At 38.1% G+C, this 14,800-nt stretch overlaps 2 protein-coding genes across 6 annotated transcripts in view; one reads left to right on the forward strand and one right to left on the reverse strand.

Annotated features, from left to right (window-relative positions):
* Window positions 1-14,800, forward strand: part of hmgcll1 (3-hydroxymethyl-3-methylglutaryl-CoA lyase like 1) — a 245,051-nt gene that overhangs the window by 136,840 nt on the left and 93,411 nt on the right. The window lies entirely within an intron of this gene.
* The window catches only part of fam83b (family with sequence similarity 83 member B), a 43,555-nt gene continuing 35,162 nt past the window's right edge, over window positions 6,408-14,800 (reverse strand). For 2 of the 4 annotated variants that reach the window (XM_005170779.6, XM_068212987.2), the window contains exon 5: window positions 6,408-12,919. In XM_005170779.6, coding sequence (XP_005170836.2) covers window positions 10,933-12,919 — 1,987 coding nt within the window. In that variant the 3' untranslated portion in view covers window positions 6,408-10,932. The remainder of the gene's footprint in view (window positions 12,920-14,800) is intronic. The other 2 variants (XR_012389059.1, XR_012389060.1) reach the window with 2 other exon arrangements.

Genomic DNA, 14,800 nt, shown 5'->3' on the forward strand with positions numbered 1-14,800 from the left:
GAAAACATAGCAATGTGCTTACCTATTCTTCTACATATTTTAATAACTACAGGTCATTTAATTTTCGTATAGTATAGATTACATCTCTGACAAAGCATGATAATTTCATCCACATTTCAGCATTTAATTTTCACAAAGCTTATTTGAAACGTTGACATTTGACTTACATTTAATATGCTTTCTATGAATATGAAGTCGCTTTTCTGCGTTTTATTTGATGCGGACGCCAAAGCGGGATGATCATCCATCATTCAATATCTCATTTTCAAGAGACACATCTGAGTTACATTACAGGATTAATCAATATGATCAATAGCCATACATTCTGTTTGATAATTTAGCTGTAAATAACGTGAGTGATGGCGGACAAATCAAATGAACACTTCTCAATTACACTTTATATATATATACTGTATACTCACCGGCCACTTTATTAGGAACACCTGTCCAACTACTTGTTAACACAAATATCTAACCAGTCAACAAGTTAGGCATGTAGACATGCTCAAGAGGATATGCTGCAGTTCAAAGCGAGCATAAAAATGGAAAAGAAAGGGGATTTAGGTGACTTTGGACGTGGCATGGTTGTTGGTGCCAGACGGGCTGGTCTGAGTATTTCAGAAACTGCTGATCTACTGGGGTTTTCACACACAACCATCTCTAGGGTTTACAGAGAATGGTCTGACAAAAAGGGGAATATCCAGTGAGCGGTAGTTCTGTGGGCGCAAATGCCTTGTTGATGCTAGAAGTCAGAGGAGAATTGCCAGACTGGTTCCAGCTGATAGAAAGGCAACAGCAACTCAAATAAGCACTCGTTACAACCGAGGTCTGCAGAAGATCATCTCTGAACACACAACACGGCCAACCTTGAGGCGGCCGCTCCTGTCAGCTAAGAACAGGAAACTGAGGCTACAATTCACACAGACTCACCAAAACTGGACAATAGAAGAAACGTTGCTGCTCTGATGAGTCTCCATTTCTGCTGCCACATTTGGATGCTCGGCTCAGAATTTGGCGTCAACAACATGAAAGCATGGATCCATCCTGCCTTGTATCAGCGTGGTGAAATGGTGTGGGGGGAGATTTTCTTGGCACACTTTGGGTTCATTAGTACCAATTGAGCATTGTGTTAATAACCGACTACCTGAGTATTGCTGCTGACCATGTCCATCCCTTTTATAAGCACAGTGTCTCCATCTTCTGATGGCTACTTCCAGCAGAATAACATGCCATGTCATAAAGCATGAATCATCTCAGACTGGTTTCTTGAACATGACAATGAGTTCACTGTACTCAAATGGCCTCCACAGTCACCAGAGCTCAATCCAATAGAGCAGCTTTGGGATGTGGTGGAATGACAAATCTGCAGCAACTGTGTGATGCTGTCATGTCAATATGGAGCAAAATCTCTGAGTAATATTTACAGTACCTTGTTGAATCTATTCCACAAAGGAACAAGGTTATTCCGAAGGCAAAAGGAGGTTCAACCTGGTACTAGTAAACCCAGTGTACCTAATAAAGTGGCCGGTGAGTGTAATTTAAATTGAATAAATTCACCAATTTATTTGTACACTGTGTAAAAATATCTCCCTGCCTTATTTTTTTAGTGCATATTATATATATATATATATATATATATATATATATATATATATATATATATATATATATATATATATATATATATATATATATACATATACATATATATATATATCTTAATAGTGTGTCCATACTATTAAGAAACTCAATAGTGAGAATTGGTTTGTGTGCTGTTTTCTGTGAAGGCTCACTTTTCAGGAGAGATGTAGTGAAAGGAGCAATACTATTAAAGCTGAGCATAGGAATGGAATTTACCTAATTGGTACCGGGTCCTAAATTGGCTCTCCACCACCTCGATGAAGCGCATGCTGTGAATACAAATTGCATTTTAGACTGGAAAACTTTACTCTTTTGGTATGTGTAGCTCTTTTGAGTCTTACAGACAGAATTTGACTGTGCTCCCAAAATTATTTTAATACACTGAAAAAAAAAAACGATTTCTTGGTTTTACAAATTGTTTTAAAGGTGAGTGGTTGCAAACAATTGGTATGGGCTGATTTTAAACAAATTAAGTTGAATGTTACTAAATTTAATGTTTGTTTAAATTCAGTCCATATTAATTGTTTGCAACCAAAATGTTGAAAACCTTTGGTCAATTTTTACTCAAGATGCTAACGGTCTAATCCGATTCAATGATGTATGCTAAGCTAAGCTAAAAGTGCTCCAGCCAGACCCAAAGGTCAGCTGAATGGATCCAAAAGTGATAAAGCTAAAGCCCCTGACTAGAGTGGAGCTTTATAATGAGCATATTTACAGTACAAAAAAAGTGGAGTGCTATTTAAAAAGCAATATACACTGACAAAAAACAAAAATTTTGTTGGATTTACTAAATCTTTTTAAGGTAAGTGCTTGCAAGCAATTTATATGGGCATTTAAACAAACAAATGAAGTTGAACATTACTCAATCTAGAATATTTAAATATATTTTTGCATTTTTGCATCCATTCAGTCGACCTTTGGATCTGGCGAGATTTTAGCTTAGCTTAGCATAGATAATTGAATCGGATTAGACCGTTAGCGTCCTTGTGCCAAAAGATTAATTTATATGCGCTATATTTAAACTAGTATGTTCAACCGTATTTGTTTGTTTAAATTCAGCCCATTTCAGTTATTTGCAATCACTTGTAGTAAATCCAATTAATCGTTTTTGTCGGTGTACATCGCTTTTTAAAGGAACACTCCACTTTTCTTTTTTTTTTTCGTAAATATGCTCATTTTAAAGCTCTACTAGACTTAAGGAGGTTTGGTTTTTATATTTTTTTGGATCCATTCAGCTGAGCTTTGGATCAGCAGTTTTAGCTTAGCATAGCATAAATCATTGAATCATATTAGACCGTTAGCATCTTGAGTAAAAATGACCAACGATTTTCAATATTTTTTCTTATTTAAAAGGTATGTGGTTGCAAGCAGTTTACATTGCTAAAGTTGAACATTGCTAAATTTAGATCGTTTGTTTAAATCCAGTTTATATAATCATATTTTTTTAATAAGAGGTTAACAGTGTAGCCACCTACTGTACCTTTGAAAATAGAAAAAGTGTCTAATCTGGTTCAATGATCTATGCTAAGCTAAGCTAATAGTGCTCAAAGGTCAGCTGAATGGATCTACAAATGGTAAAACAGTTGATATGTGCTGAATTTAAACAAACAAATTAAATTTTGTAAAGTTCAACTTCATTTGTTTAAATTATAAAGCCCATATAATTTTTTGCAGCCACTTACCTTAAAAAATGTCAATCCAATGAATACATTTTTCATTGTAGCTGCAAAACATTTTTGGAGATGGTAAAATAATTGATAATATTTTGACATGTTATTTTGGCAATGGCATTGATGGAATACTGCTGGAGTCTATCAGCGCACATGCAGGAATGTGAAAAACCCTGGAGATGTCCGGATAATGCAGAGGACCTTCCGACAATCCCATGGGGAGACGAATAATCATTCAGTGCATTGGTGACCTCTGAGACACACCAAGGTGAAACGCGCGTTTGTGTTTCTAGACTGATGCAATGTGGTCACACATGGGTGAAAATATCAGAGAAATTATACATGAGGGTGGCTTTATTGCATTAATGGGCAGAAATCATAGTCAATTGCTTTGGAGGATTTTCATACAGTATGAATAAATATATACAGTTGAAGTCACAATCATTCCCCCTCTTGTGTATTTTCTTTTTCAAATATTTCCCAAATAATGTTGAACAGATTCAGGAATTTTTCAGTATTTCCTATAATATTTTTTCTTCTGGAGAAAGTCTTATTTGTTTTATTTTGGCTAGAATTAAATTTTTTAGACCCATTTTAAAGTCAATTTTATTTGCCCCTTTGAGCAGTATTAGTTTTGGATTGTCTCCAGAACAAACCACTGTTATACAATGACTTGCCTAATTACCCTAACTTTACCCTAATTAACCTGAAGCCTTTAAATGTCACTTTAAGTTGAATACTAGTGTCTTGAAGAATATCTAGTCTAATATTATGTGCTGTCATCATGACAAAGAAAAAATAAATCAGAAAATGAGTTATTAAAACTATTATGTTTAGAAATGTGTTGAAAAAATACTGAAATTGGGGAAATATACAGGGGGCTAATAATTCTGACTGTATATATCCACTTTAGCATGTGCTACAGTATACATGCTTTATTCCCTGACTTGAACTAACGCCATCAGAACAGATTTCTCCAGTGTCTCCATCAGGTATTGGATGCACATCCCACAGAAAGGTCAACAGAACAACTGCCTCCTGCTTCCCTGCTGGACCATTATTATTTTGTAAAGTAAAGGCTTTGCGAAGTAAATCATCATTATTATCTGTATAATCTATATTTATAGTCTGTCTACGCTTCTGCTGGTAGAACATTGTTGCTCACACTTTAATTTTGGATACAATTCTCTAGCATTAGCTCATTCTGAAAGCATAGCCTTGTATATATTTCTGGAGAGCATGAATAATGTAGCCAGACGTACGTATGGCTGCATTTCGTTTTTAAAACAAATCTATGGGGTGGTATGATGCCATTCCTATTTGCGCTACCAGCTGACCGGTTTCCTCCATATGGACGACTTTCCTGCTGTTACTTGTTTGTCCAGTTGTTCGCCATGTATGTTGGCGGAGTTGACCACAACAACGGGGTTAGAGTCTGGTAAAGAACGATTTCAGAAAGCAGGTAAAACAAAAGCCAAATATAAAATAAACAACAAGTGAACAAAAGGGTGACAATGTGGTAAAATCTGAAAATGTGTTAAAAATTAGGCTTTTTGGACTGCTTTTGAAAACACTATCCGTTGGGTTTAGGGAAGGAGGAGGGTGGGTCAGTCGATTGGTCAGTCAGTGGACGGCGGCCTCTGGTGGATTTATGCGATACAGCAGGCATGTATGGCACTCATGAGTGAAATTTGAATTTCTGAAAAAGTGTATACGGCGATCTCTGGTGGATTCACGAAAACAAAAAGCTACTGGGATGTATTTAGAGCTCTCCAGAAATGTATATAGGGGTACGTTTTCAGAATGGTATTGGGTTGGAAAATAAACAGCCTAGCATTTAGTGTGATAAACAACAATCTGAATATTGTAAGACACTCTAAATGTGTATAATAAATAATTATTCACTGCATTTTGAAGTAGTTTGAAATGTTTATTATCACGATATATTGAATTAATAAATATCTGAATGCAAATGTTTTATGTTTTTACAAACTCACCTGGGAAGATAATGCAACCCCGATGTATCTTATTGATGAGTTGGTAAAATAAAATAAAATAATATAAAATTAGATTAAATTAGATTAAATTAAACTAAATTAAATTAAATTAAATTAAATTAAATTAAATTAAATTAAATTAAATTAAAACAAAACAAAGTAAAATAAAATAAGGTGGCTCAGTGGTTAGCACTGTCGCCTCACAGCAAAGTCGCTGGTTCAATTCCCAGCTGGGTCAGTTGGTGTTTCTATGTGGAGTTTGCATGTTCTTCCCATGTTGGCGTTGGTTTCCTCCGGGTGCTCCGGTTTTCCTCACAGTACAAACACGTGCGCTAGAGGGGAATTGAGGAACTAAATTGTTTGTAGTGTATGAGTGTGTGTGTGTGTGTGTGTGTGTGTGTGTGTGTGTGTGTGTGTGTGTGTGTGTGTGTGTGCGTGCGTGTGTGTGTGTGTGTGGATGGGTTTCCCAGGACTGAGTTGTGGCTGGAAAGGCATCAGCTGCATGAAACATGCTGGAATAGTTGGTGGTTCATTCTGCAGTGGGGATAAATCAGTGACTAAGCTGAAGGAAAATGAATGAATGAATAAAATAAAATAATAATTCAGCAATTAATAGTTCCCCATGTAAAGCCAATCTCACGAGACTGCACGAGTATTGATTTATGCATGAGCGTTATCACACGACTGGCGTGCCCTTGCGATACGCCTCTGTATGTGATTCTGCTCCAGGCTGAGTGCTGTAGGCAATCCCAGAATCCCAGTGGTGTTCATATGGAGTCTAATCGCATGGAGACCAGTGTGATGTGTTTATACAGCATTGTTTGAGGATTATGTATTATAATTATGTATTCGAATATCTTCACAGAACAAAAGCTGAGACTTCTCTCTGTATTATTCTGTGGCTGGAAATGCATTCGCTGCGTAAAACGTATAGAATAGTTGGCGGTTCATTCTGCGGTGGTGACTTCTAAAACAGAAACTAAGCTGAAGGAAAATGAATGAATGAATGTGTCAGTAAGTCCAGAAATACTTTAGATTCTTTAAATATAGCACTTACTGTAAATAACACCTAATCATCACACAATATTTTAGACTCAGGTGTATTCAATGACGGTTCATTTATTAACGTAGCCTTTTTGGTTAAAAGCAACAGTGATTGTGCAAAAAACATACAAAAAATAAGCTGCAATTGCAGGAAAATAGCATTTTGATGATGTTTCTTAATGTCGATATAATGTACATGTGCACCTTGTGAAATTAATTCACCTTTTTTTTGTTTTGGTTCATTTGTAACACAATTTAATCGAGCAACACCATGACCTATACATATAGTGCAAAGCCAGTTCAGTATCTGTCAGTCACTGTTAGACACCTAAGCACCAATTAGCCACAAACCAGTAAGCATTTATCTTGCATTCGTTCCAGCACTTCAGTGTCAACAGTCTGGGTAATTCTGGGAAAGTGTTTGCACAGATTGATGTGCAGTTGAAGCTTGAATGGATGTTTACTACAGCTTTTAATCGGACCAAATTAGGGGTTTCAACCTCAGGTAGTATTTCAAAACAGCAATTGCTCATAAAAAATAGATCCCCATTCAAGACATCCTTATAAATGTACAAATATTATTAGTACAAAATAGTAACAGTGTACGTAATAGAGCTTGCAGCATCGTCCTTCAACGCTGGCAAACATTAGCACTGATGTGTTCAAGTAAACATTGCGTTTTTTTATTATCGAAGCCAAAGTGTGTGCTTTTTTAGGATGTTAAAAGTGCCATAGAATGAAAAACTTCAAGCATAGTTGTTTAACAGATCCGTGTTGGTGTGGGTTTTCTCCAGGTGCTCCGGTTTCCCCCGCAGTCCAAACACATGCGCTGTAGGTCAATTGAATAAACTTAATTGGCCGTAGTGTATGAGTGTGTGTGTGTGAATGGAAGTGTATGGGTGTTTCCCAGTACTGGTTTGCAGCTGGAAAGGCATCCGCTGTGTAAAACATATGCTGGAATAGTTGGCGGTTTATTCCACTGTTTTGACCACTGATAAATAAAGGGATTAACCCAATGGAAAATGAATGAATGAATGTTTAATAGTTCAGTACATGGAAATGGAATATCATTCATTCATTCATTCATTGGTTCATTCATTTATTCGTTCATTCATTCATTCATTCAATCATTCAATCATTCATTCGTTCATTCATTCATTCATTCATTCATTCGTTCGTTCGTTCGTTTGTTCGTTTGTTCGTTCATTCATTCATTCATTTATCCATTTATTCGTTCATTCATTCATTCATTCATTCATTCATTCATTCATTCGTTCGTTCGTTCGTTTGTTCGTTCGTTCATTCATTCATTCATTCATTTATCCATTTATTCATTCATTCATTCGTTCGTTCGTTCGTTCATTTGTTCGTTAATTCATTCATTCATTTATCCATTAATTCGTTCATTCATTCATTCGTTCGTTCGTTTGTTTGTTCGTTCATTCATTCATTCATTTATCCATTAATTCGTTCATTCATTCATTCGTTCGTTCGTTCGTTTGTTCGTTCATTCATTCATTCATTTATCCATTCATTCATTCATTCATTCATTCATTCATTTATTTTCCTTTGGCTCAGTCCCTTATTTATCAGGGGTCGCATCTGAAAGCATGTGCAGGAGGTTTACTAAAGGTGAACTGACAAAATGTGCCTGAAAATTGGAAAGCCTAAGCTGACTTTCGAAAATGTACATTTCCAAGTTGCTTTAAACGAAATCTTTTATTTTGGACAAATTTAATTTAAAATCGCTCCGGTATATTTAAAGCAGTGGTCTTCAACCCCCGGGCCAAGGACCGGTACTGGTCTGTGGATCAATTGGGCTGCATCTGGGTTGCAAATAAAATCATTATTTATTTTGTTTTATTTATTATCTGAGTCTGAACAATCTGTTATTTTGAAAAATGACTGCATTCTATATTTCATTCCGGTCACTTTAAACGGCAAAATATCTTTGAAAAGTTTCTTTGCGAAGGTGAACAGGCCCTGTGAAGGAGCCACGCAAGGGCGCAAAAAAGGGGGTATGCAGTTGATGCGCCACACAATTGGGGGGGGGGGGGGGGGGGGGGGGGGGCATTGTGCCAAACTGATTTTTGAATTTATCCTCAATAAAAGTTTCAAGTAATAGTGCTGTATTGTCATCTTTCAGGTTGTATCTCAGCTTTAATGCGCGTTTTAAAATAAACAAATAAAAAACAAAGCAGCTGCTTGCCATCGCAACAGCAATAAGATCCAATGGACGGCCGACCGCTTTCACTCCAAAAGGCGGAATCTGGGGCTGCTGTTGAAATGGAACGTTCTATTGAGTGTCGCCTCTTGGTCATTCTAAGCTCTTTGATTAACTGATTAAATTGGGGGGCTTGGGCAAAACTTGACCCACTTGATGTGTAGTTGCGCCCCTGGTGAATCCAGCATGTCTGTGAGAGAAAAAGATCAACTGCTGGAGATCGCGAATGATGGCGGCTGTTCACATATTGCGTCTTTTTCACAAGTAACCTGAGAACTGACCGATTAACTTTATATTTGTATGGAATATACAGATTTTGGTTGACTAATTATCTTTGAAACACTCATTGGTTTTTTATTTTTTAAATAAAACTTGTATCAGAGTTGCAGCAATGTTTTGTCAGCTTGTCATATTCTAGGAAAACGGTTGATAGTCACTCTGGAATCTATGGGCCTACTCACACTATGCTATCAGAATCGTGCCCAGGCCCGTTTCCCAGATTGTTTGAGAGGTGTAAGTGCTCTGAGTTGGGCTCAGGCACGGTTCACTTGGCTGGCCCTGGCCAGGTTGGACGAGGTGTGCCAGAGCACGGTTCACTTGGGCTTTGGCGTGGTACGCTTGTGTGTGTGTGCAAAATGTGCCTAAGCCCGAAACTGAAGATGAGGCGTGACTTTGAAGGGACTGGCGTAGATTATTAAAGATGCAAACCACAGCTGCACCTTCAGCAAACCTCCTAATTCCTGCAGCACCAAGACTTTATGATTGTTTATAAGCATTAAAAGTGGCTGATCTGTTCGGCCAAATATTTGACTGCATGTCACTGCAGCCCAAACGACTTAACAATATAACTAGAGAAATCTCCACTGTGCTGAGCGAGGGCGCTTCTTACTGAACAGCACATCATCGATGACTTAAGCGTGCCCAGGCCTGACTGTAATGTGAGTGCGGGCTGTCGTGGGAGACAGGAAGGGGGATAAGCATGCTTTGGCCCGGTTCAAGGCAACTGTACGTAGTGTGAGTACGCCCTATGTAGACCACCCAATTACCTACACCCTTCAAGCCACGGCAAAGTTGTGAAGCTTGGACCAGTCTACGGTCATAAAAAGGTTGGGGACCACTGATTTAAAGTATATAGACTGATTTCACGCGGCCGCCATTTTCAAAAGCGAAATCGAGGCTGCGGTGGGAAGAAACCCGGAAGTATCATTGGGAGTTACATAGGAATGTTGTGTAACTGGCTGTATATCTTATCAGCGAAGAGAAAGTGACACAAATTTATAATTTCTCCGCCTTCCGGGTGACCCGGAGGTCCGTTCTGAATGAATGGTGAATGTAAAAAGGGATATCAGAGCTCATTTTCAGCTAAGTTAAGGGAAATGGCACTAGTTAGCCAACGTTTTCTTTCCCAAACACACGTTTTAGATGCCATTTATCAAACTTGAGTTAATAAACTGAATCTTTCACTATATTAGACTCGTCATGATACTGAATTAAAAGAAAGACCGGCAATTTCGTGCTAACATTTAAGGCAATGTTGATGGCTTTCTTGAAACAGCGTTGATTTGCCATTGTGTTCACGTGGTCAACAGAAATGCTTGTGATTGGCCGAGAAGGTCATCAGTTCACCCACCGCTGTATACTGAGCACAAACACAGACGAGCCGAGCGATCTGCTTGATGACTCGACTGATCTTGACGGCTGCTTCGCGCTCCAGTCCGTGTATCTGTGTTTGCACTGGGTGAAAAGCGGCCAAACACAGATACACGGAGACTGAAGCGCAAAGCCGTGAAGATAAGTCGAGACATCCGCACTCAGCAGTGCTTCCATGTTATCAGGGAAATAGCCGGGTTTAAAACTTCAGTACCAGGACAACACTATTACAGACAACACGAGGGTGTGCTGCAGAGGACTGCAGTGTTTTATCACTCACTGGGTTACATAGGCTGAAGCAGGAAAGCGTCCTCACGGTGTTTAACTAGTGCCATGAGCTGAAGCCTAGGAGGACACTTAAGCGTATCACTGAGATTGTGATCTTGCTTGATGCTAAATTGCTTTTAATTGTTTAAAAATAAACTTACTGAATAATATTAAAGTGATGGTTACACCATTTCTGCATTTTGAAATCTGGAGGTTTATAGTACACGGCATGTTACCGCAATGTTTACAGTGCCGTTCCTATACTTCCGTGTTTCTTCCCACCGCAGCCTCGCTTTGATTCTTTAAAATGGCGGTCGCGTGAAATAAGCGTATTAAGGTGTTTAATCTGATTGCTGGAAGGTGCAAGACAGTGCATGACATTAAAAATAAAGTATTTGTGCACCTATTTGTTCACCTCAACATCGTTTCCATGCTCAGTTCAGTACTTGTTCTTGTGTATCAAATTCCCAACCCGTTGAATGAAACGTCCAAGTCTGTTGTCGTGTCCCTGCGTCTGCTGGTTCATATAACTGTTGTGCTCATTCATCGGTCTCCTTAGAAAGACAGAATTCCTGGTTTTCTCGCTCGCGTGGCTCTGTGCAGACACATATGAAGGCTGGCCTGCTGTAGGCTGCCGGGGTTCGAATGAACAAAGTGGCTCAAATCTGCTGTACAGCCTGTTTGCTGGCGCTTGCTGCTTTGGCAACAGATCCTGCCTTGTTATTGTTGAGTCTTGCTTCTCTTTAGGAGCAACAACCGAGCATTGTTTCTGCGATTGGGAAGCCTCTGCATTCACGGGTTGAGGATGAAGCTCTTCAGTGCTAAACCGAGGAGCAGATTTCTCTCCCGCCAGGACACTAGAGTGATTCTCAATCTTCCCATTAGCTCGCCGCAGTTTGCCGCTCTCCACGGATTTGTTGGAATTGGCCGTGCTAGCATGTCGTTTCTTCTCATCACAATCTGAGAGAATTGTATCAGTGCTGCTTCCCATTTTGATGCTGTCCGAATTTTTTCCTTTGGTCGAGCTGTCGCTCTTTTGCGGTATGTTTAGAAGGGATTTGATTTTCTTGCTGCTCTTTTTGAAGAAGTGCTGGGATGATGTGCTGCTGGGTTTTGAAGGTTGACTTTCCTCCGTGTCCAGGAGCGATGCTGACACCGTTCTCACTGGAGGCTCCTGCCACGTGTTTCTCGAGGTAGTTGCACTCTCATCTGCCTTGTTGAAATCTTGATGCGAAACCGATCTCTGCTCTTCCTTGAAATTCGGCAGAATTCTCGCATTCTCAATTGTTGGTGCAATGCAACTTCGTTGCCTTCTTGGTAAAGATGCGTACATGTAACTAGAGGTCTCGTTTATGTCGCTGTTATACGTATTGCATCTAGGTTCAGCCAAACTGTGCCTCTTAAAGCGATCGTCTTGCTCTTGGATGGCGAATCTACTTTTAGCTCGGTTTAAACTCGCATATATTGCATCCCTCCCAGAGTTGTAGCTCATATTAATCCCTGAGTTTTCCAGAACCTGTAAACTGCGCCTTTTTAGCATGTCTGCCTGATTCCACTGCGTCGACGAATACATCCTCTGAGCGTTTGACTGAATTTGCGCCGGATCATAACTGGAGGACATGGAGTTATTGGAGTAGCTGTTGGTCTCGGGTTGTTCTGGTATGGTGGATGTAAAAACCATCGACGATCTGATGCGAGAGTGTTGCGGAGGAGCCATTTTATTCTCCTCATATTGGTCCAGATAATCGTAGTTCTCTCCATATGGTGCATCGTTGTTGTTATTGAGGTACGACTCTATCCTCCATGTCCGAAGGAACGACTTGGAGGTGTTCGCTAAGCTGGGCAGGTTTTGCCTCATGTTGAGGATGTGTTTGTCGTGCCCGTGATATGACTGCCGCATGTTTGAGCTTCTGAACATTGGATTTACGATGTAGCTTTCATACTGATTGTCCACATTGTTGACGTATCCACCATAGCGGTTGCTTTCTGCTGCAATGTTCCAGTTACTGGAGCCAAATTTGGAGACTTTATGCTGATATACAGGCTCTTGGCGCTCTCCGGCGTAGCTGTGTCTTTTGTAAAACTCAGAAGTGTCTTGAAGGAGTCGAGCGTGTGGTGTAATAAGAGGCCTTTCTTCGACTTCTCTCAGTGTTGAAAATCCTGATCTCCTTTCACAGGTTTGTCTGTAAACGGCATCAAGTGTGTGTCGCAAATGATCATTCCTTTCGAAGGCGTTGCTGGAAGGGATCAGATATCCATCTGTTTTGCCATTGATCCTCATTTCAGCTTGGTTTATAACAGCAAATGGCTCTGGGATTGTGGATCGAGCGAACAAAGTTCGAAATTCCTCATCGTAGGTCTCTACTAATTGCCCCGTTATGACCTGAACCATGCTGAGGTTGATCTTCTCGTAGGACCACATGAAACTGCAGAACAAGAAATACAGATATTATATTCAGTGCTAATGCAGTTTATCTTGGGTAAGGTTAAACTGACTGCAATCATTTAAAAATTACACGGTTAACTGGGTTAAATTAGGTTAAAGTGATTAGGCAAGTCATTGTATAACAGTGTTTTTTTTTTGGAGACAATCCAAAACAAATATTGGAAAAGCAGGGCTAATAATTTTGACCATAAAATGGTTTAGAGAATTAAGAACTGCTTTTATTCTAGCCAAAATAAAATGAATAAGACTTTCTCCAGAAGGAAAAAATATTATAGGAAATACTGTGAAAAATTCCTGAATCTGTTCAACATTATTTGGAAAATATTTGAAAAAGAAAAACTCACAGGAGGTTGAATAATTTTGACATCAAATGTACTTGATAAATGAGTCCTCATATATATAAAGTGGCGCAACACTTTGCTCTCATTGAGAAAAGTATTAAAAGGTTTAGGATTATATAATTATACCAAAGCAAGTGTCATTCGTTTTACAAAGGTCTTTACAACAAAATAGTTTTAGGCATTTGATATATTGCATATGATCACTTTTCAACTGTCAAATGTCACTAAAAAACCTTCTATATATGATGAACTAAACCAGGGGTTATTCTTCCCTGGCACATAAATAAAATGAAAAAATAAAAAATATATATATTTAAAAAATAATAAAATAAATAAAAAATTAAATAAAATAAAATGAAAAATAAATTAAAATTAAATTAAATTAATTTAAATTAAAAAATCAAATTAAATTAAATTAAATATAGAATAAAATAAAATAAAAAAGTGCAGTCCAGTGGTTCTTATAAAATAAAATTAATGAAAAATAAATTGAAATAAAACAAAGCTAAACTAAATTTAAATAAAATAAATTTAAATAATATAAAATAAAAAAGTACAGTCCAGTGGTTCTTATAAAATAAAATAAAATAAAAAAAATGTAATTTAAATAGAATAAAAAAATAAATTTAAATAAAATAAATTTAAATAAAATAAAACAATAAGTGCAGCCCAGTAGTTTTTATAAAATAAAATAAAAAATAAAAAAATAAAATAAAAGAATACTTTTAAATAAAAATAAATTAAAAAGTGCAGTCTAGTGGTTCTTATAAAATAATAAAAAAAAGTTTAAATGTAAAAAAAAAAAAAAAATACAATAAAAAATATTATAATAAAGTGCAGTCCAGTGGTTCTTATATTCAAGGAGAGAAAAAGAAAGATTTGTGTGTGTATTTTTAGAGCAAAACAAATACCTTGGAATGCAGTTTATCTTGGGTAATGACTGCAATCATTTAAAGAGCCCATATTATGGGTTTTTGAAAATTCCCCTCCATGTAGTGTGTAACACAGCTCTAAGTGAAGTGAAGTATCCAGCTAAGGCTTAAATCTGTAAGAATACAGTGTTTAAAACTGTTGATTCATCTATAAAAGAGTCGAATCATAGTGCTTCAAACGAGTCGCCTTGATACCGACTCATTAGGTGTTTCGCCATGACGTACGAACGAAACAAAGTTTTTCACGTGCACGCGCAAACCCGGGAGATTTCAAACCTGAGGCCCCGCCCTCTGACGCAGTAACCCAGACACACACACACACACACACACACCCACAAACACACGCACACCCACAAACACACGCACACAAACATGCCGGTCGATTGAAGTCACACTGCAGATGGATATATTGAGTCTCTACCCAAAGATGAAACATCAGCATTATAACCAAGCAGTTGGAAACTTCTGGAAGCTACATGCTACAAAGAATACTTCATCTGAGTTTGTTAAAGGAAGGATCAGTAAAGAGTAACTGATGGACGTCAGGATGGGTTTCTTCCTACATTTCTCAAGTGTAAGTACGTGCGG

The sequence above is a fragment of the Danio rerio genome, chromosome 13 (assembly GCF_049306965.1).
Source record: "Danio rerio strain Tuebingen ecotype United States chromosome 13, GRCz12tu, whole genome shotgun sequence".
Classification (NCBI taxonomy): domain Eukaryota; kingdom Metazoa; phylum Chordata; class Actinopteri; order Cypriniformes; family Danionidae; genus Danio; species Danio rerio.